General features: G+C 48.9%; 1 protein-coding gene across 1 annotated transcript; it reads right to left on the bottom strand.

Moving 5' to 3' along the window:
- Nucleotides 1-10,799: 10,799 nt before the first annotated feature.
- On the bottom strand, nt 10,800-19,238 carry Gramd2a (GRAM domain containing 2A). Its single transcript, XM_059268020.1, has 10 exons — nt 19,099-19,238; nt 17,897-17,954; nt 17,529-17,604; nt 16,857-16,960; nt 16,067-16,165; nt 15,744-15,815; nt 15,221-15,283; nt 13,581-13,741; nt 13,238-13,438; nt 10,800-10,908 (listed from the first exon to the last, which is right to left on the bottom strand). The coding sequence occupies exons 1-10, from the start codon at nt 19,209-19,211 to the stop codon at nt 10,800-10,802; spliced, it is 1,056 nt and encodes a 351-aa protein (XP_059124003.1). The 5' UTR covers nt 19,212-19,238.
- Nucleotides 19,239-22,044: the final 2,806 nt, after the last annotated feature.

Genomic DNA, 22,044 nt, shown 5'->3' with positions numbered 1-22,044 from the left:
TAGCATGTCCAATGCTGTTATTTCTTTTCCATTTTATTTATTTATTTATTAGGTGGGGGTGGGTTGTTGTCAGACGACAACTCCAGGGAGTGGGTTCTCTTCTTCCACCATGCGGATCCCCATGATTAAACTCGGCTCATTAGGTGGAGCCTTTACCATGAGCCATCTCCCCTGCCTCCAACGCTCCACTTCTGACCTTCCTCTCCAGAGCTCTACTGCTTATGGATATCTAAATCCTTTCAAGCCACAAATCATGGAGTCATCCTTAAGTTCCGCAGTGCCCTATCTCCAGTCTCACAGGAGGTCTTGCTTCTGAGCTCAGAACATACCCAAGATCAGCCCATTCCACCCATCTATCTCACTTCCAGTTAGATTGGGCACTCCTCAGCCAAAGTGACCCTTGGGTATGAGGGCCTTGGGGGATTGGGTAGGAAGAGAATCCTGCCATCAGCCACTCTTCTGTTGGTGAGCTTCCAGGACATTATGAACGCATCGGTCTCTGTTCCGAAGGGTTCGGATGTGCAGAACCATCTACTTCTGAAGCCTCTTAGGCCAGGAAATTCTTTGGCATCAACATTTCCTGTGGTAAGGAAACAGTTTTTACTTTATCAGCTATTCCAGAAGTCAATAGATTTGATCTGAGTGCTAATAAAATACATGCTGAGCTGGGGGTTGTAGCTCAGGGGCTGGATATATAGTTCAACAGTATAGCACAGGCCCTGGGTTCACTCCCCAGCACCACACACACACACACACACACACACACACACACACACACACACCACACACAAATAGCAATGACAAGTTTTAAAAACCTATCAATATTCTGAGGTGAGTCTTTAATTCCCTGCCATCATATAAGTGATTCTCAGTTGGAGACAGTTTTACCCTCTCTATAGGAGGTATTTGGCGATGTTGGGGGTAGTTTGGGTTGTCACAATCAGAGATATGGGGTACATTGGCATTACCTGGGCCGAATCCAAAGGTATGGCTAAGTATCAGACATAGGACAACCCCCTATAATGAAGAATTATCTAGCTCCAAATACTAGGACTACAGACACTGGAGAACATAATCTAGACTCTTAGCTTGGTCTTAGACCAAAGACCAATAAGTGATTGATCCAGACTATTCTATGAGACTTTAAAACCATGAGCTTATTCATCACTCTTCAGCTGCAGAGCTTCCGCTAGCTCCCTCTTTCCCTGAAGGATCAAGTCTCTCGTTTTCACCCTGGCATTGGATCCTAAGAGAGTTGGCAGGAACTCTGCCTCACTGAAAGGTTCACCTGCACCTTCCTCCACACCATCCTTTTGCTGACGTTACCCCACAAGCACATGACTCTCCTCTCATCCAGATCTCAGTCTTTGAAGCCCACGCATGCTGCACGCCCATCCGCCTAGTCAGTCTTACCCATGAGTGCTACATTGTTACATAGCTAAAGCTTCTGGCTTGCTCCTCACTCAACTCCCTAAAGGGGATCCGCATCATATCTCAGATTTATCTGTCTCAGTATTGACAGTCAAGTGTGAAAACTGTTGCTGTATTGAGAGTCAAATGAGATACTGAGCATTAAAGCATATTGTGTAGGGCCTGGTGTGCTGTTAAATGTTCAGAAAATAGTAGTATCCTAGTCTCTATGGAAGCGTACATTCAGGAGCTCATAGCAAACACTTAATAAACCACTCTCAAGTAGTTATGTGTTGGAGAGAGCATGGCATTCAGGATTAACCTGCTATTTGGAACTAGCAACAAGGAAAATCTTCCATCAGAAATCCTACACCAATTAATACGCCTTCATGCTCCACTGAATCCAGGAGCAGTGGGTGTCACATTTTCCCAAAGCGGTGCCCAAGCCAACCTTTCTGCATTTAGCAAGTTAATGAACAGCTTGTGAGTAACTCTTGGCCCACTCCAGCCCAATTTAGAATGCTGCCAAGGGGATAAGATATCAATATGCCACAGCCTCTGCTTGGCTGGGGACGCAGCTCTGTGGTGTTCCCCTTCTCCCCCCACCCAAGTGTTTCTGTGTCCAGTCACAGAAGTCTGAGGTCCTTAGAAAGAAGTCACGCCAGTAGGATGAGTCTGCACATAGGCCTGCCCTTTCCCCAAGGCAGAAGAGAGAGCCTTGTCAGAGATCCCGGGAGAGAAGTGAGTGGGGGCATCACATTCCAAGCAGCCCCAGGTTTGGCTGCGAGCCAGGTGCTGAGTGCCAAACAAGAAGGAACACATTCCTGGGAAGCAAGGAGCCCTGCCGACAGGAAGGGGCCCAGTAAGCAGGGCCCCCGCTGGGCACCAGGTGCTGCTCATCTGGAGATCAGTCATGCACGGGGAAGGACTCCAGTTTCTCTGGTTATCGGTTCAGAGGCTGAAATGCCTCCTTGTCTCACACACCCTCGGTGGACACGGCATATGTCACAGTCACATTTCAAAGCAGCCCCTCTGAGTAAAGGGGGAGAGGGAGAGTGTTGGCATCTCGGTTCACACCCCACTGGAGCCAGATTTCTTTCATTCTGTGCCCAAAGAGAGGATGTTAGGAACAGCAAGAGAGGATGGGGGCAGGGAGCCTGGGTTCCGTGCCCTTAGAAATCCAGCTCGCCACCCGTGCCTCTCCACCGGTGCAGTCAATCCAGACACACCTTCTCTTCACACCAACCAGCCCGCCTTCCAGGCAGCCAAACATTCCAGAAGCTCTGGAGAGTCCTTGGAAGTGTTTGCCCGCCTTTCGCCAGGCCGGGGGCAGGGAGGAGGCGATGAGGGGCAGAGGGTTAAGCTATTCCTAAGGGGTTAGATGGCCCCACTGCCCGGCCGAAGAGTCTGCTCTTCCATTACCAAACCAGGAGCCTGGGCCAGATTTTATCCAGCGAGGAGATAAGCCGGGAGGGACCATTGAAGGGATGAAGTCCTCTTGCTGGACTTTGCTGCCACCTAGTGGGATAGTTTTGCTCTGTCGCAACTTGAGAGAGTCAAGTAATGTTGAGTGGTCTTGAGGCAAACAAGAGAACCTCCTGGAAGAAATGTCCCTCATCCAGATCTAACTTCTGTGACAGCCGCTGCGGGGAGCTCATCCATGTGGCAGGGGTCCCAGTGACACGGAGCTCCGTTGGGAGGGCCGTGCTGGCTACGTGGGCACCTGGGGTTCTTATTCTCAGGACGTCTTGCGTAGACTGAGCCGCACCCCTCACTCCGTAATTACAGCTTTCCACTAGAAGCCACGTCCCTCCAGGCCCCGCCCCTTCTGTTCAAGCACTACGACAGATACACTTCTCGTGATTTCTGCCAATTCGATTAGCTCATTTCAACACAAAACTGAGAAAGATGGAATTATGTGCCCTGTCTGGGAGATGAGAGATGGAAGTGTAGTTTCAAGAAGTTTCCTGGACTTTCGCTGGGTTTTTCAGAAGTCTGCAACTGGTCAGTCATATTTTCCTGTTACATCCAAATGTTTATTTCTTCTGGTTCCACAAAGCACCTGGCTCCAGCAACCTCTAAACGGCCTTCCACCCCAAACGTTCAAGTCTTTTGAGTACATATCCAAAAATGAAATGGTTCAGTTATCTATTTTTATTTGTTTGAGTAACATTCATCTTATCACAGCAACTGTCCTTCCTTCCCTTAGTGCTGGGATTGAATGCAGGGCCTTGAGCAAGCCAAGTATTTGCTCTCCCCCTGAGCTATAACCTAGCCACAAGCCACACGGCCTCATTCCCTTCAGTATAATGGAGGTCAATTGTGCCATAGCCTCATCAACACTTGCGATTTTCTGTTTGATAGCAGCCATCCTGTGATAACCTCTCCATGGTTTTTTTTTTTCTTTCTATAATTTATTTATTTTATGTGTGTTGGTGTGAGGGTGTCAGATTCCCTGGAACTGAGTTGCAGACAGGTGTGAACTGCCATGTGGGTGCTGGGAAATGAACCCAGATCCTCTGGGATGACAGCCAGTGCTGTTAACCACTAAGCCATCTCTCCAGCCCCTCTCCATGATTTTTTAATGTGAGTAAAAATGCTGACCAGTTTTTCATTGGTTAATAACTATTTTCTAAAATTCCATTAAGAGAAATATCTATGCAAATCTTTTGTCTATTTTCCAACTAGATCATTTGCTTTTTCTGTTGATATCTCTAGCTAGCCTCTTTAAATTTAGTTTATTATTGTATTATTGTTGCTGTTGTGTGTGGTGTGTGCAAATGGGCACATGAATGCCATGGTATGTGTGTGTGGAGGCCAGAGGACAGCGTCACTGAGTCAGTTCCGGGGCTCAAACTCAGGTAGTTAAACACCTGACATGTGACAGGTGACATGTGACAAATGGTTTACCAACTGAGTTATCCGCCCAGCCCCCCCCCCAGCCTTGTTTTTAAAGTATTTTATTGACTTATTGTTACTGTGAGTGCACTTGACATGGGGGTGGTTGCACATGCCTTTGCTCACTTGAAACTCTGGGCACAACTTTGTGGAGTAGATACTCTTCTTCTACCCTTTGTGGGTTCCAGAGTTCAAATGCCAATGGTTCGGGCTGATACAGCAAGCACCTCCACCTACTGAGCCAGCTAGTCAGCCCTTCAGCCTCTTCCACCCCCACCCCCACCCCCCCACTTGGCTGGTATCCAGAGGCACGCAGATGGTTTCTCTGTTTCTTAGACATCAATGTTCTTTTCCAACTTCCACAGTCACTGAACCTCTCCCAGAAATGGCTCTTGCCCCCGCTCCTCTTGTGACTGGCTTCACATCTTTTGGGGACCAGCCAGCCTAAGTGTCACTTCAGAGGACTTTCTTGACTACCCTGTCTGAAGCCAGTTCCCCCTTATCTTACATGGCTGTTTTTCCTTTATGGAACCCAACATCAAACTGTAGTTACCCTGGCTGTTTGCATATTTATTAGAACTCACCTTTATGTGAAATTTAAGTTGAATGTGTTTAAAACACAGACATTGCCTGGCATGGTTGCCGCTGTATCTCCAATGCCTAGCATGCTGGCACATAGTCTGGACTCAGGAATATTCGTTGAGTGAATTCACTACTAGAAGGGGGCATTGTTGGAAGAAAGAAAAAGTTGATATGGTCCAGTGAGAGGGCCAGCGGGTGAGCTGCTTGCTGCGTAAGCCTGCCAGCCTGAGTTCCATCTCCAGACACACACACCATAAGAAAACATTTTGATTAAGTTAAAAATGTGCTATGGGTCAGGCAGGGTGGCACATACCTGAAATCCCAGGACCCAGGAGGCCATTACAGGAAGACTGAGTGTTCGAGGGCCCCCGGGCGGTGCAGCCAGATCCTGTATTGAAAGAAATGTTAAGTGGGGTGGGAAGATGGCTCCGTGGACGGAAGCGCTTGCTGTGCACGTGTGAGGACCTGAGTTCAGATCCTTGAGACCCCTGTCAGAGGCAGATGCCGCAACACGAGTCTCTGTAATCCCAGCGCTCCCACGAAAAGATGGGAGGCAGACACAGGAGGATCCCTAGAAGCCTGTGGGCCGGCCAGCTTGGCACAGGCAACAGAGAAACAACAAAGAAACCCTGCCTTTTGTTTTGTTTTGTTTTGTTTTGTTTTGTTTTGTTTTTTTCAAGACAGGGTTTCTCTGTGTAGTTTTGAGCCTTTCCTGGAACTCACTCTGTAGCCCAGGCTGGCCTCGAACTCACAGAGATCCGCCTGGCTCTGCCTCCCAAGTGCTGGTGTGAGCTACCACCACCCTGCAAGAAACCCTGTTTTAAAGAAAATGGGAAGCAAGGTCTGACCCTGAGGCTGTCCTCTCATCTCCATCCCCCTCATGGCACATGTTCACACACATTCATACACACGAATGTGCACATGTGCACACACATTCATACACACAAATTTGCAAATGTGCACGCACATTCATACACACGAATGTGCACATGTGCACCCACATTCATACACACGAATGTGCACATGTGCACCCACATTCATACACACGAATGTGCACATGTGCACACACATTCATACACACGAATGTGCACACGTGCACGCACATACCCAAAAACGTTTTTAATAGAATTTAAATTTTTAATTTTAAAAAGTAAACTGGGCATGTTGGCATACATCTGTAATCTCTGCACCCAGGAGGCTAAGGCAGGAGGATTTCTGTGAGTTCAAAGCTAGCCTGGGCTACATGAGTTCTAGGTCAGTCTGAGTTAGCCAGCAAAATCCTGCCTCAAAAAGATAGAAATAAATAAATGAAAATATAAATCTTAAGATAAATACATTTTTACTTTTATTTAATTTCTTATGTATGTGCACAGGGATGTGCATGTATGTGTTCATGTGAGTATACCTGGGTGCATGTGTGTATGAAGGACAAAGATCAATATCAGGTGTCTTCCTTGATGACTCTCCATGTTAAAAAAAAAAAGAAATATATAGTGTGTATGTGTGTGTATATGTGTATGTATGTGTATGTGTGTTTGGGACCATGTGCACGTGCACACCACATGAAGTCAGGAGCCTACAGCAGTCAGAAGAGACATCATACCCCTTGGAACTAGAGTTACAGACAGTTGTTAGCCACCGTGTGGGTGCTGGGAAGTGAACCCAGGCCCTGTGCAAAAACAAGTTCTCTTAACCACTGAGCCATCTCTCCATCCCCTCTTCACCTTAAAACTTTTTAAAACACTTATTTATTGTGTCTATGTTTGTGTGTGCATGAAGACACATGCCGTGACGTGTGTCTGGAAATCAAAGGACAACTTGTTGGAGTTGGTTCTCTACTTCCACCACTGTGGTCCAGGGATTAAACGTGGGTTGTCAGACATGACGGCAAGCATCTTCCCTCACTGAGTCATCTTTCCAGACCCTCCAGCTTGTTTTGTTTTTAAGTATTTATTTTTATTCTGTGTGTATGTGTTTTGCCTACATGTATGTATGTGCACCATGTGTGTGCCTGGTGGCCTTGGAGGCCAGGAAAGGATATCAGACCTGCTGGAATTGGAGTTACAGATAGTTGTGAGCTGTCTGTTGTGGATGCTGGAATCCAACCTGGGTCCTCTGCAGAAGGAGCAAGCGGTTTCGGGCCCTGAACCATCTCTTGAGCTCTCTGCCGTATTTTCTGAGGTCTCTGCAAACCTAGAGTTCACTGATTTGGCTAGGCCGGCTGTTTGGAGAGGCCCAGGGATTACCTATCTCTGTTCTCCTCAATGGTGGTTACCAGATGCATGCCCCCAGTTTTTACATGTCTTCTGAGGATCTGAACTCAGATCCTCATGGGTTTTTGGTGGTGGTTTGTTTTGTCTTGTTTTTGTTTTTTGAGACAGGGTTTCTCTTTGTGCAGCCCTGGCTATCCTGGAGCACCTCCGCCAACATCAGAGCCTCATGTTTGCTGGCAGGCACGGTGCTGATTTAGCCATCCCTACTACTCAAACAAATAATTAAAAAATTACTTTAGCCAGGCAGTGGTGGCGCACGCCTTTAATCCCAGCACTCAGTGAGTTCAAGGCCAGCCTGGTCTAAAGTGTGAATTCCAGAACAGAAAAAGCTACACAGAGAAACCCTGTCTTGAAAAACAAACAAACAAGAAATTTACATGTGTTGGTGTTTTGCCTGCCTATGGACATCAGAAGAGGGTATTAGATGCCCTGCAATTGAAGTTACAGATGATTGTGAGCCACCTTGTGGGTTCTGGGACTCGAACCCAGATCCCTTGAAAGAGCAGACTAGTGCTCGTAACTATTAACCCATCATCTAGTCCCATATAAATAAATTTTTAAAAAGTGTTATAACAGAATTTAGATTTTCTAGACTGTCACTTATAGGAAAGACCACGGGATTTTCTGGCTTAAACTTCCATACATTGGGAGAGATGGCTCTGTTGTTGCAAAAAAACCCAGGTTCAGTTCACAGCATACACATGGCAGCTAACAACTGTCTATGACTCTAGTCCCAGGTGATCCAATGCCCTCTTCTGGCCTCTGTGGACACTGCACACCAGTGGTTCATAGTTACACATTCAGGTAAAACACTCATACACATAAAAATAAATAAAATCTCAAAAAAGATTTTAAGATAAAAATGGGGACTGGAGAGACAGCTCAGTGAAGCGCTTGCCACAAGAGCGTGACGGCCTGAGGTCAATCCCACCATATGAAAAAACCAGGTATGGTGGAGCACGCTCATAACGGTAGCACTGGGAGGTGGAGCGGGAGCTCCACTGGGGCTATCCAGGCCAGTCTGGTCTACTGTCAACTAACTACAGCCCACCGAGAGACCCTGTCTCAAGGTGGTTGGTGCCTGAGGAACAATACCCAAAGTTGTCCTCCGCCTTAAACACACACATGATAAAAGTGAACTTTCACACCACAGGACAGTAGAAAAATCAAGGTTTTATTTTTTAAAAAACATTTTTTCCAGTACCTGGGATTTAACAAAAAAATTTTTTTTTTAATTTCAAAGGCTAATGCCACCCTGGAACAAGCTACCTTTGTTGCACCAAACCCTCAGAGAATCAGAGGAGGATTAGCCGATGCAGTTGGGAATGTATCAATACTTATAGACTATGAACAATCACAACAGACACGCAGCTCCTCAAGAGGGGCTGGATGAGGGACAAAGGGGAGCAGAGAGAGGACCCTCCGGAGGGATGGACACACATGTACCACTCAAAGCCCTGGCCCCAAGTGCACCTCCAAAGCCAGCTACCCTACAGCCTCCTGCCCTCTCTGAGCCTTGGTCTGGCTGGAGACCAGGCTTTCCACAGCATGTTGGCACAGCCACGTGTGACTTGGCACCTCTCGTGAACCCTGGCTCAACCTAGCGAGGCTCAGAGAATGGATTTGTTCTCTTATCTTCTGGCAGGGACCAAGGAGGGAAAGTCCTGGGGCGATGGGGATTGTTTCTATGAAAATTTGATGAAGAAGAGTGATGGGGAGTTTTAGAACAAAGGAGAGGAAGTGAAGGACGGACGGACGGACGGACATTGAATGGACGGACATTGAACGGACGGACATTGAACGGTGTGGTCCTGGGAGGAGAACCAAGTGGATGCCGGGTTTCACCTGAGATGTAAAGATTTGGTACAAACAACATACAAGGCTGCGCTCTACGTTCAGTCCTAAACCAGAACAGGAGATGATGAAGAGGCCTCTAGTCTGAGTTCAGGGAGTCATCACCCACTGTCCTTTCTCCAGTCCTTCCTGGATTTGTCCTGAATGAGACAGTCACAGCTCTGCAATGATTTCCACCTGTGTTTCCTATCAGCATCGGAAGGGAGGGAAACATGGCTGTTCCTAGCGCCACCCCACCCACCACTGTGCCTTTCCTTGACACCTCTGGCTTCCTCCCTCAGGCCCTTCTAGAACCTTCGAAGGCACTGTCTTAGCAGAAGAAGAGTCCTGAGGAGATGAACCAGAGTTCTATTTAGAAGACAAGCAGACATTGGGAAGGCTCTTTATGGCAAAACCATCAGTATACACCCATCTCATTGCCTCCCCATCTTCTCCCCAACGAGTCAGAGAAGTAACTTTAGCTAGTCTCTGCACTGAACCTGTCCCACCCGGACACCTCTATCTTCTTACTTATGATTACTGGATCCTACAGACTGGCTTGTAGCATATGGACTGCAGGTGACATGAAGGAGCTCTGCCATGAAATGGCCTAACACTGTCAGTTCCCACTGTCCAGCCAAGCCACCCTGACAAGTGCAGTTGGCCATGCAGGGGGTACACCAGCAGCTCAACCTCAAATCAAATTTCCCACCTTCCTGTTGCTTATGTTCAGGACCTTGGAAATGTCTGTGACCACTGGGAATAGACCTAGTACCAAATACCAAAGTCTCTATTCTACCTGTCCTACCAAAGAGGGATTCTAGGACCTCCAATCTCAGCCCCACTCCCTTCCTCTCTGCAGAAAGCATCTTTCCAAGCTCAGGGCCAGCCCCAGAGCCCCAGCTCAACTCAGAGCACTAAGTTTGGTCTCTTGCTAAACCCCTGCTATATTCTCTATATAGAGCTCTATTCTCTACATCCTAGCCTTCTCACAGGCCCTGAGGTGCTTGGCTCCCTGCAGAGAAGTCCTGAGGCTCCAGAACAAAGACTCTGAGAGGCCCAAGTGAGACCATAGAGTGTGGGGAGGCAGCAGAGCTCACGGAGGCGATGTGTGCCTCTGTGACCCCGCCCCCCACCCCTCCACTCACTGGAGTGTGTCACATGACAGCAAGCAGCAATCCAGGTATGAAAGCGTGCCCTTTGTCCTGGAGGAGGCCCCCAGGGCTTTGTCGGTGTGCCAGAACCATTGCTTACAAAAAACAAAGTTAATAGGTTTTCTATCATTTAAGTGGTCGCTGAAGCTTAGTGTACAGAACTCCTCAACTGATTAAAAGACAAAAGATCTAACATTTTGTTTCAGTCCAAAAATTGTAGGAGCCTGTTAATCTGTAAACGGGTACTTCAGATCACTCATTGAGGGAAGAAGTGTTGGGGGAGGGAGCTGGAGGAAGGATCTAGAATATTTTCCTTCATATTCATTCTCAGCACAACTGCAGTAGAAACCCCAGGAATCATTGTAGAGACAGCACCAGAGCATCCTTGGACAAGGTGTGGGCATGAAGACCAAGCGACTGTTACCTGTACACAAGAAAGACGTTCAGATCAGAGGAAAGGCCCAGGGACCCTACTCCCCTCGAGAATGGGCCAGAGTGAGATCTGGTCCCCTGCACATATACCCAAGCCTGCTTAGGGCCATCAAGCCAGTTCAAACAGTTCAAACAGAGCCAAGCTCAATCAGGGTTGTAGCAGCCTGGCTCTGACCTTCTACCTTCAATCCTAAAGGCATTAGGAAGAGAAAGGGCCTCACCTGTCCCCTGGGAGTGGACCACCCCAGTTCAAGGAACATAACTGCTGTTCCAGCCGGGAGATGCGGAATGCCAGATAGGACGAGGACACGACCAAGAAGCAGATCCTGGGGAAACAGGGCCACGAGGGGCTGAGTCTGGTTCTGGATTTTCTGGTTTTGGGGTGTGTGTGTGTGTGTGTGTGTGTGTGTGTGTGTGTGTGTCCACAGAAGCCAGAAGATCATCTAGAACTGGAGTTACAGGTGCTTGTGAACTGTCTGACATGGGTGCTAGGAAACAGAACATCTGTGCAGGAAAGGCAAGCAAGCACCATCTCTCCAGCCAGGTTTTGTTTTGTTGAGACAAGGTTACAATACATGCAGTCCAGGCTGACCTCAAAAGTGAGATGTGGTCAAGGATGGCCTTGAAATCTTGAGCCTTCTGCTTCCACCTCCCAATTGCTAGCACTACAGGCACATGCCGACATCCCTTGTTTACTCAGTGCTGGGGATCAAACCCAGGGCTTTGTGCATGCCAGGCCAGTACTCTACAGTTGAGTTACATCTCCATATGCCTTTTTTGGTTTAGCTTAGTTTTGTTTTGGAGACGGTCTGAACACATAGCCCAGGCTGGCCTGGAACTCACTAAGTAGTCCAGACTGACCTCTAATCCATGAACTGCCTGCCTTAGCCTCCAAGTTACAGAATGGGATTACAGGAACCTCCATCAAGTACCAGGCTAGGAGTTGAGCCTTTCTCCTGGTAAAAAGGCATTGGTGGAGGTTCACCAGAAATAGCAGAACTACCCCATTCCCCAAACTGGGGGGTTTAAAGAGTACTTTGCTCCTGTTCATTAAACAGGTCCCAGCATCACTGTTCTTAGGGATGGCCTGAGACTTGTCAGCACAGGAAAGTCCTTACAATTAGCAGGAATTCCGACCCGATAGCCGAGTCACGGAGGAAGCCAGACAACCAAAACTGTCACCCCACTCCCCCTCTTCCTAACCACCTTGGTTTCTCCTACACCCGCTCCAGTGGCCATTAAGATGATGTCAATCTCTAAGGCAGCAGGCCCATTCCCCTAGAGAGGCTGAGGTTGAAAATCAAACCTAGGCGGCCGACACAGAGGGTGTAGATGATGAAGGGTTAATTATCTAAAAGCCTTGGGTGGGTTGAGAAGCTCTGGGCAGGAAAGTTGACTGATAACACCTGTGGGATCTATCACTTCCAGACTTCAGGGGAACTGACCTGCAGATGGACTCTTCCATCCCAACGTCCCCCCTTTTCTGTCCTATTAGACCCCAAGAACCTCATGCCACATAGGCACAGTCTCACTTCCACAGAGAAACGGCAGCGCTTTAATCAGAATTGTTCTGGTTAAAGGACATTCTGTTTCGGGAGGTGCCCGTCTTCTACCCTTTACTTCCAGTGTTGCCTCCATCAATCCCATCTAACATTTGGTGCCAAAACCGGGAAGATGTTTTGAGGTCCCACACCCCAGGCCCCCTCCTCTGGGTGACCTTTCCTATCTCCCCTTACCCATCTTGGTCTCTTTTCTGAGAACCATACACAGAGCACATGGCCACTGTTCAGGCTTAACAGCCAACAGTCTCAACTCCAAACCTTTGAGTTTTCAGTCTCTAAGTAAATCAGTTTGGGCCTTTCCCCTCATCTGCCTTCCTTTTGCTCCCCCACCCGTTACTCCGGAGCAGAGGCCCTTGGCCAGTTGTCTTCTGGACTACATGCACCACAAACTCACCGGAAAGTAAGGCTTGGCTAATGTCTGGAGGTGCCCCAGACCCAGGCCCTCTCCAGAACTCTGGGAATTCCTCGGCTTTTGCCACCTGCTGATGCTCATCCCTTCAGCCACTCTCTGACCCTCAGTAATGACCTGAGAAGTGACTCTAACCTCTCTCTCCCCAGGCTGGTTCAAATGAGAGATGCCGCCTTGGTATGTAAGTTGGAAGACAGTCAGGAAAGACACTTAGAATGCTAACCTTTGGCCTTCATGTATGTGCACAGGTATATACATGCACTCACATACATTTGAACATGCATACATATATACGCATGTTAGAAGGAAAAAAAAGAGAGAGGGATACAGAAAAGCCAGGGGTCCTGAATATTGTCCTAATGGTAGGCAGTGGAGAAAACATGTGTTTCTCTGGCTGGTATTTCTCTCAGTTATCTGATGGCTCCCCAAGCCTGGGCAGCAACTTTACCTTTTCTCAGCAGTTTACCCCGCCCCTTGTACTGCCAGAAGTCTAAATACCGGGACTCGGACATAAAGGATAAGCCATGAGGTCTTCAGAACCACCAAGAGCTTGGAGCTGACTGGGAACATCCCCTTGGGTCTAGGTAATAACCGGTCAACCCTCTAAAACGACGGTTTCGAACACCTCATCACCATGACCACCAGCACTCCGGGTTAGAGACCTCCCTCAGTACAGACACCTACATCACAAAGATGACTTTGAGGAGCCGGGAATCCCACTGCCTCAGTTCCTGGTCCACGGTGGGCTCTTCTTCCAGCATCTCTTCCTCACAGATGGTCTCTGCAATGGGAGAGCAGCTAGGCATCTTCCGGGAGCACTCACTGGGGGCCCCAACCAGAGTGGGGCAGCTCCCCCTCCCTTCATGTCCCGAGGCTGTTTGGGCTCTTGGATTTTCCACATGGGTTTGGAGAAAGAAAGAAAGAGCTCTCAAAAGCCTGGCCAGCCACACTGGGCTCTCACGTAGAAGGAAGAGAAAAGGTTAAGACTCTTCTAAGAAAAGGTTAAGATCCAGTCATTGCCACAAACAGGATCCTGAACTCACCAGACCCTGGAGGCTTCCCGGAGGAGAAGCAGCTATCTGTGGAGTCTGCGGGGATCCTAGAGACACAAGAGATGTCCTCTGGGAGTGACAGGGATGTGGAAGCTGGGCACACTTTTCTCCACTTCATCTCAGGGACAAGGACTTCCTGTGGAGAAGACAGAAGAAGGTGAATATCCTTTGTTCTAAGGAAGGCTCCAGGGTTATCAAGATTTTCTCCAGCTTAAATTACCAATCCAGATGCCTATTCAGGAGTGGAATACAGCAACAACACGTCTCACCCTGGCTGTATCATCCCTCTGTCAGAAAACATCTTTTATGTATTATTAACTATAATCATACCATTCAATATCATTACTGAAAAGACATCTGGTTGAATTTGATACCATTTGAAATGATTTCATACATATATATACAATGCATCATAACCGTTCCCTCTCACCCCAGCTGACCCTTTTTGTCTTCACCTCTGGTCCCCGCCTCCTTTCACACCTCCTGCTTTGTTGGTTTTGACCCACTGCGCTTAATTTGCTTACTTGTATGAGCATGAGCAACTTACCAGTAGCTAAAACACTGAAGAAAATGAGCCCCTCCCCCCAAACAATCCCTCTGAAGAACACCGTGAAGAAGTACAGTGGCTCAGACAACCCGGGTCCGTGCTCAGATCTGAGTTCAAAACTGCCTCAGACGGTACAAATGATGGCTTCTTTTAATCCAGATTCTAACTCTGAACGAGCCACTGACCATGGCAGAGGTGACTTATGGTTCCTATCAATACAAAAGGGGACAACGGCTTCTGCCTCTTGCATGGAATTCTGTATGCTGTGTGATTAGCTAAATGCTTCAGAGTTAGTCAGAGTTATGGAGGAAGCGCTAACCACTGTGAGGTCACTGACATTTCATCTCTGCCCTCAGAGCTCATGTCCCTCTGCAGGGCCTCAGTTCCCAGAGGAAATTGCTGGAGTCTCAGTGAAGTGTAAGTCTGGGGTTCTTTTTTTTTTTTTTTTAATGTGTGTGTGTGTGTGTGTGTGTGTGTGTGTGTGTGTGTGTGTGTTCTGCCTGCTTATATGTCTGTGTAACCACATGTATCGAGCTAGCTCAGGAGAGGCCAGAAGAGGGCGTTGGATTTCCTGGGACTGGAGTTACAGATGGTTGTGAACCACCATGTATGTGCTGGGAATTGAACTCAGGTCCTCTGCCAGAGCAACCACCACTCTTAACCACAGAGTGCTCTTAACCACAGAGTGCTCTTAACCAGAGTGCTCTTAACCAGAGTGCTCTTAACCACAGAGCCACCTCCCCAGCCCCTGGCTTTGGAGTTCTTGTCTAAGGATATGTCTGTGGCTTTGAAAGTCCCCCTTCCTCTGAGAAAAGGAAGAGGATGGATGACTGGCTTTGCATCCATTTGGTTTGGGACTCATCTCAGGCAGTGTTTGGGGCATATACTTCTGTTCAGAGTCGGTAAATCTGCTGAGGGCCTATGTGCTCTGCATGGCATGCAGTCTGGGAGACCCATAACACAGTGTGGCCACTGGCTCTAGAACCTGTGTCCTGCTTCTACACGGTGGCCCTAAAGTTTCAGAGCCCTGCTCCCTCTCAGGCCCTCACTCCCAGCCTCAGCACTCACCGGAGACTCGCACTTGGCTTCCTGGGGGAATTTCCTTACACTCAGACTCTTCTTGCTGGAAGGCTGGGGAGGAAAGGGAACAGGCAAGATTAAACCTGAGGAGGCCCTCACAAACCTGTGTCAGTCCAAGCCCAGGTCAGAGTTTGTGCACTGTGGATGGTTGGGGGTGTTTCGTACTACTGTAGAGGAGCAAATCCCAGGCAGCTCATTTCCTATGCCCGGCCCCCTCCTCACCTTGGCCAGAGGGGATACCGAGAAGCAGCCATATGCCCCTGTCTATCTGTACACTAAGGAGGCATAGGTGAGGGCAAATGTACATATGAGGACACACAAAGACCAGCCAAAAGATATGCTCGGTGATGCATAGTTCAAATACAGCCTCTGGTGCACTGACCCGGACACCAAGTCCCCTCTCTCTGCTCCCATTCCTTGTGTTAGAGAGACAGGCTAATCTTCACTAACAGCCTTGTCCCAAGACCTGGGTGCAGTCTCCCAGCTCAACCCTTGCCTCTGGGTTCCATACCTGTAAGTGAGTGCAGACCCTCCTCAGCATGTCATACACACTGTCCCGGGAGAGCAGAGACACAAAGATATACTGGGACATGAAAAGAAAACAGAAAGGACTAGGGTGAGATGGGACTTCTTGCTGTACCAGCAGGCCATGTCCATGGATTGGGGGCAAGCCCAGAGGTGGATGGGGCCATGAGAACCACCAAGACCTCCACCTGGGTCTTCTGGCTCGTTAGGGAGAAGTAACCCTCTGGGAGTAGGCCAGCCTCAGGCCGTGAGCTTCTGGAGCTATGACGGGGAGGACAGGAGAAGTGGCTGGCCCGGAGACTCACAGACCTTCTGGCTGGTGTTTGTGGTGATGGCCAGTCCATTGGGAAGGAGCCGCGCCATCTTGTGTTTTTTGATCAGTTGCACAGATACCACAGGAATGGCCACCTGAGAGAAAGAGAGGCATGCTTCTCTCAGCGCCTTGGTTTGCTGCACTGGAGCAAAGGATAGGCACAGCTGTCACTCAGGCAAGAATGCACACCCTAGTGAAGCCGTGTGTGTGTGTGTGTGTGTGTGTGTGTGTGTGTGTGTGTGTGTGTGTGGTAGCAGGGGCATCTAGACCTTTCACATTGTCATTCAGGGTCCCCTTCCAACTATCCCTACCTCCATGCCCCAGCCTTGATAACCCACGCTGCTTCAGATTCTCTGCTGTGCAAGATCCCTGTTATCCAAGACTAACAAAGACGGTTGTTCTGCTGAATCCTATACTCTACTCAGAGACCCCTGAGCTGGCCCTTAGTCACACTAGTGACTCTCTCCCTAAAAATGACACCGTACTCTGACCCTGAAAGAATTTCTGAGATGCCTGAAGCCAGTATAATTTAGCTGTCAATTGTTCAGGCCAGACGTAGGATCAAGAAAGGGGCCTGCATTTTAGAAGAAGAACTACTTCCCTGAACACAGGATGAGACAGCTCAGTGCTCCTCATCCAACCAGTGAGAGGCTTCATTCACCTTGTACTGAGCACATGCACGACAGGCATGGCTTGGGGCATGCCCACAGGACAGGGGACTGTCCCTCCCCTGGTCCCGGACAGGGGCCTTACAGGGTCATAGTGACCCTCACCACTCATTGCTACCTTGATATCCTTGCCGAAGAGGCTGGCATGGAAGCAAAGCCAGTTGGGAGAGATATAGAGCCGCCCGTGGAGAAGGAGGTCTCTCTGGAGGGCACAGGAACACACTGAGCAGACACAGGAGAAAAGACAGCCATGAGTAAGGTTAACCCAGAGAAGCCCCAGGGCCTGGAGCCTCTTACCTTTTCTCCCGTCCTCAGACTCTCCTGTCCCCACCTCCAATCTATCTCACAAGCACTCAAAGGGTCCTCTGAAAATCCTGAGCATCCCATTCCACCTCATCAGACAGCTACCTGTTTCCTCTTTCGAACCCACAAGGTCCAAGCAACTTCCTGTCCAGGTCTCTAGCCCCGGATTTCTGTTAGCTCAGGAAGAGGCTTTACCCTGCCCTGAGAAGAGGGTCTAGCTTGTGCAAATGTCCCTACATGCTCAATGAGAGGCCTGGGCGGGGGACAACACTCACTGGTGAGAACAGAACAGAAAGAGCTGGTAATCTTACCTCCCCTCAGGCAAACCTGCATAACTCAACTGCACATCCCAAACCACCCTGTCTCCTCACACTTTTGAAGAAAAAAAGAGCCAACTGCGTCTAAATTGTTCCCACATGCAAATGAAGCATAAAGGCTCCCAAGTAGAAGGCCTGGTTCCCACCAGCCTGCCCTGGAAACAGCTCACCTTTGAGAACCATCTCCTCCAAGGGGATGTCTTTAAACAGCTTGTGGTACTGCTGGTTGTATTTGCTCATTAGTGCCTGCAAACATAAGACCCGGCTCTGACAGGCCATCCATCAGACCACCACAGGGCCCTGCTCCAGCCACTAGGAGATAATGCCACAGGAACCCCCTGGTAAGCAGCAAGGGTGTGAAGGGCTGAGTCCCAAGCCTAGCTTATCTCCTGGTAATGTTAAGTTCTTACAGGCAGCCAGTGACTAGAGGGGACACACCATTCCCACCAAGGTCAGGGCACTCACTCAGGTCTCCTGGGTTCCCGCTAACAGGCCTGGTGGCCAAGGGTCCAAAAATTTGGGCATCCCACACACTTACCCCTTCCCGGCCATACTTCTTTATCTCTTCACCCTTCGAGCCTTCTGACCAGTGCAGACTGCAAAGGAGACATTCCATTCCAGGGACAAGGAACCTTTGAGTCCTGTCCATGTATCCTCAGGGCCAACTCTGCCCTGGCTTTGAGCCAGAAGATTGGAGCAGAGATTGGAGACTAAACCCTTCTCTGAGAAACTCGGTAAAATGACAAGAACTGTAAGCGCCCCGCTCATCTCTGGGGAAGGGCACTCATGAGGCCTCCTTCCCAAGCAGATTTGAGTGCCACACTCACAAAGGTATGCTTGGCCTGAGCCTCAGTCTCCCACAATGCTGAGGGGCTGCTCAGCCCTGAACAGCAAAGACACTCCGATTTCTCTAGCCAAGGAGTAAGCAAAGACACAAGCAATGTGGTGCCAGGGACCACAGTCTAGGGGTGTACAAGACGGAAGCATTAGACTCACAGCTCCAGGGCCATGATACAAACAGATCTGCTCCCCTTGCAGCCTCCTGGGGCAGCCTGCAGGTCCTCATGGAGGCACTCAGCACGTTCAACCAACTGACTGAGGCTACTGAGCAGGAAAGAACGTGCTGAAATACAAAGCTTTGCTCTGGCCAGGTTGGCCCAAGGACAGGTGGGCAGGGAGGAGACTGGTAACCTGAGAAGCCTGGCCCCTGCGAGGTCCCAATGTACTGGGACAGGCTGGAAGGGTAGGAGGAAGAGGCCTCAGCAGGCTTTGCCCAGCCTACAAGGCATGCTAAGGTGTCTTGCCTGACTCAGACTTAAGGTTCCCCTCAACCTCTCATATTTGTACGTGTGCAAGTGTGAACGTGTGTATTCTCGCGTGTGCATACAGGCCAGAGGACAATCTTGAGAGTCGTTCTCAGGAAGAAAGCCATCCACCTCTTTTGAGGCAGTGTCTCTCATCAGTCGGGAGCCCTCCAGTTAGGCTAGACCGGCAGCTGTCCAGTGAGCCTCGCAGATCCTCCTGTCTCTACCTCCCTGGCACCAGAATTACAAGCACACACGGCCACAGTCAGCCTTTTTCTTTTCACATGGGCACTGGGGATTGAACTCGGGTCCTCACGCTTAGAAAGGCAAGTGTTTTATGACAGCGGCATCTTTCCAGTTCCTTAAGGTCCCCTCACTAGCAGGTCACCTCCCGATAATTCCCATCCTTCCTAGTCTGATCGGAAAGGGTCCTTACCTGTCATCTGGGGTTTCCTGGACCTTTTCTGGTTTCTCTGCACAAGGCACAGAGCTCTTCATAGGCTCTGTCTTTCCATGCATTTGTTGGTTGCTAGAGGGAAATGAATCCATGTTAGAAAGGGGAGCTTGGGGGTATCTTTTCCTATTAGCCTCACTATGTCCATCCAGGGCAGCTGTTCTGTCCCCTACCCTTGCTTGATGTACAAGGTAAAGTTTAAGCTGTCATAATCTGGAGTCACTTTCAAATGTCATGCCCATTAGCCTAGTGACCAGCCTTCTGAGAGGAAACTCATTTTCCCATATCCAAACACTATTCACCTCTGCCAATTGGATAGGTCAAAATATGTCATCTTCGTTTGTATTTTGTCTACTGGTAGGTGTCTCCCACAGCTTCTTGCCTGGAAACCGAAAGCTTGGTTAATGCCTGGCCCAGAAAAAAAAAGTCAGTCTATTCACCTTGTTTTAACTTCCAGGCAACTGCTTGCTAGTCCAGGAAGAGCTGGGCCTCCAGCCCCGCCCTGGAGGACGGACACAGACATGTTCCTGCTGAAAGCAGAAGTTTCTAAGGTGCCCTAGCAGTTACTGTAAACTATCAGGTTCTGGGAAAGGCCACGGTGTACAGGATCCTTTATCAAACGTTGTTAGAGATGTGGAAAGTAGATTCCAGTTGGCCTACAAGTGAGTGTGGCTGGGAGGGATGGGACTGCCCCAGACTAGGAAGTGGTGGCCTCAGTCACCTTCGGACAGTGGGAGTACCTCAGCCTTGACAGCCAAACTATTTAAAAAATGTCCCAGGAGGAAGGAGGTGTTCTTCCCCTGGGCAGGTGGGGCTTCCCAGTAGCCTCTAAGGTCCCGCCTCCACCTACCACCTCCACAGACTAGGACCCCCAATTCCTGCTTCTCTGGGCATCAGTAAAGCCTGAGATGTCAGAATAGCCCCAATTGAGTGAACTCGGGGGTTCTCAAAGGAAGAGCGGTGGCCAAGAAGCAGGGTCAAGACAGGCAGTTCAAAGTCTGGAATATGTAACAAGGTCCTGGGTGCTGGTCCCTCTGTATGTAAATAACTGGAATAAAAAAGATAAGGCCGAGAATCCCAAATGCTCAGTTGCTCTCAGTTCTGTGACTGGGCCAAGGCAAAATTCTCTTTTCCAGGCTGGAGAGAGAGCTCAGTCTGCAAAGTACTTCTTTGCAAACATAAAGATCCCAATTCAATCCTCAGAACCACAAAAAAATACCAGGCATGACAGCACACTGTGTGATCCCAGTACTGGGGAGGCAGAGACAGGCAGTGGGGCTCACTGGGCAGCTCCCCAGATCTCCTGGGACAGCTCCAGGCCAATGAGAGACTGTCTCAAAAAAACAAGGAGGTCAGCTCCAGAGGGACACCATCCAAGGTTGCTCTTCAGCCCCCACATGTGTGTGCACGCATGGGCATGTACAACTGCAACACACGTGTGCCTTCACATGCACATGCAAATAAACCAACACACTTTGTCTTCTTTAAGACAGAATTACAGACTTGGCCCAGATTCTTCCAGGACCCTCAGAGTTTATCCAGGTTCGAACCACAACGTTGTACAGATCAGAAAAAGTTAACCCTGTCCAGTGTCACATCGTGAAGATCCAGGCAACCTCATTCATACCATTAGCCACGTGTGACCTGGTGACCTCTCTCCTTGACCTCACATAGGGTTTGGCACACACGTCATCATACACAGTTATACATTGCGTGCTGTTTCAGCCAATGATGGGCAACTCATCTATGACATGGCTCCCTAAGACTATGCCGCCCAGCGATGTCAGAGCTGTCTTGTTCCTATAAGCACACTCCGCCATGTTTGCACAACTCAGGACACAATTCTCAGAAGGTCTCTTTGTGGCTAAATGACACACGATTGGATTTACTGAAGAAAGTGCCAGACTAGTCTATCAATGTGACCCTCTGGCTCCTAAGGTTAGTTTCCGGATATGTTTGGTTTTATCACTTCGCGCTTCACAGAGGGGTTTTCTCTTAACCTTTTTTTATGTTTGCTGTAGAGAATATGGTAAGTATAAACCATTTATGAATGATTGAAATCCTCCACTAAAAATTCCCTAAAAGTTGCGGGGTGGTGGTGGCACACGCCTTTAATCCCAACACTCAGAGAGTCAAAGGCAGGAGGGTCTCTAAGAGTTTGAGGCCAGCCTAGTCTGCAGAGCAGTTCCAGGAGAGCCAGGGATTCAGAGAAACTCTGCCTCAAAACACCCCCAAAACAACAACAAATCCCTAGAAGGAGCTGAGGATGTGGATCGGTTGGTAGTGTGCTTGTCTTGGAGTAGCATGGAGGAGGTCTTGAGTTTGAGGTCAGCCTGGACTCTGTAATGTGAACCTATTTCAAAGAAGAGAAAGAGAAGGAGGAGAAAAGAAACATTCTACTCAAGTCCTTTACTCATTTTCTTAATCTTAAGCATAAATGCATGTTTTATATAAATGTATTGTAGTTGCGCTTGGTGGCGCAGGCCTTTAATCCCAGCACTCGGGAGGCAGAGCCAGGTGGATCTCTGTGAGTTCGAGGCCAGCTGGATCTACAAAGCAAGTTCCAGGACAGCCAGGGCTGTTACACAGAGGAACCCTGTCTCAAAAAATAAAAATAAAAAAAGAAATAGTAGAAACCAAGCCATATGAAGACCTTTGGGCTGGGTGGTTACCTAGCCCTCACATTAGAACCTGCCAGGCCATGGGGCATCTGATAACTACTTGGATTTGACCCAGAGGGCCATAGGGGAACTTTAAGAGCATGGAGCTCAGCCCTCTACCTGACTCTGCAGGCAACTGATATCCATCCCCCTGCCACCAATTTTTCCTGAGAGCAGTTTCTCATAACCCAAGGGTCATAAGTCATATCCACAACCCTTAGCCCTAACCCGTCCCTGTGTTCACACAATGGAGTTAATATCAGGGTCT

The sequence above is a fragment of the Peromyscus eremicus genome, chromosome 7 (genome assembly GCF_949786415.1).
Source record: "Peromyscus eremicus chromosome 7, PerEre_H2_v1, whole genome shotgun sequence".
Taxonomy (NCBI): Eukaryota; Metazoa; Chordata; class Mammalia; order Rodentia; family Cricetidae; genus Peromyscus; species Peromyscus eremicus.
This window is presented reverse-complemented; position numbering and strand designations above follow the sequence as displayed.

Bases quoted from the DNA above. Each gene is read 5' to 3' on its own strand.
- Gramd2a (XM_059268020.1), bottom strand. From the start codon at position 19,211: ATGGATTCATTTCCCTCTAGCAACCAACAAATGCATGGAAAGACAGAG. The intron at 17,605-17,896 runs GTAAGTGTGTGG...TTATGTTTGCAG, and splicing joins AGAAGTATGGCCGGGAAGGG to GCACTAATGAGCAAATACAA. The intron at 13,439-13,580 runs GTTTGTGGCAAT...GGAAAATCCAAG, and splicing joins TCTGGTGAGTTCAGGATCCT to AGCCCAAACAGCCTCGGGAC.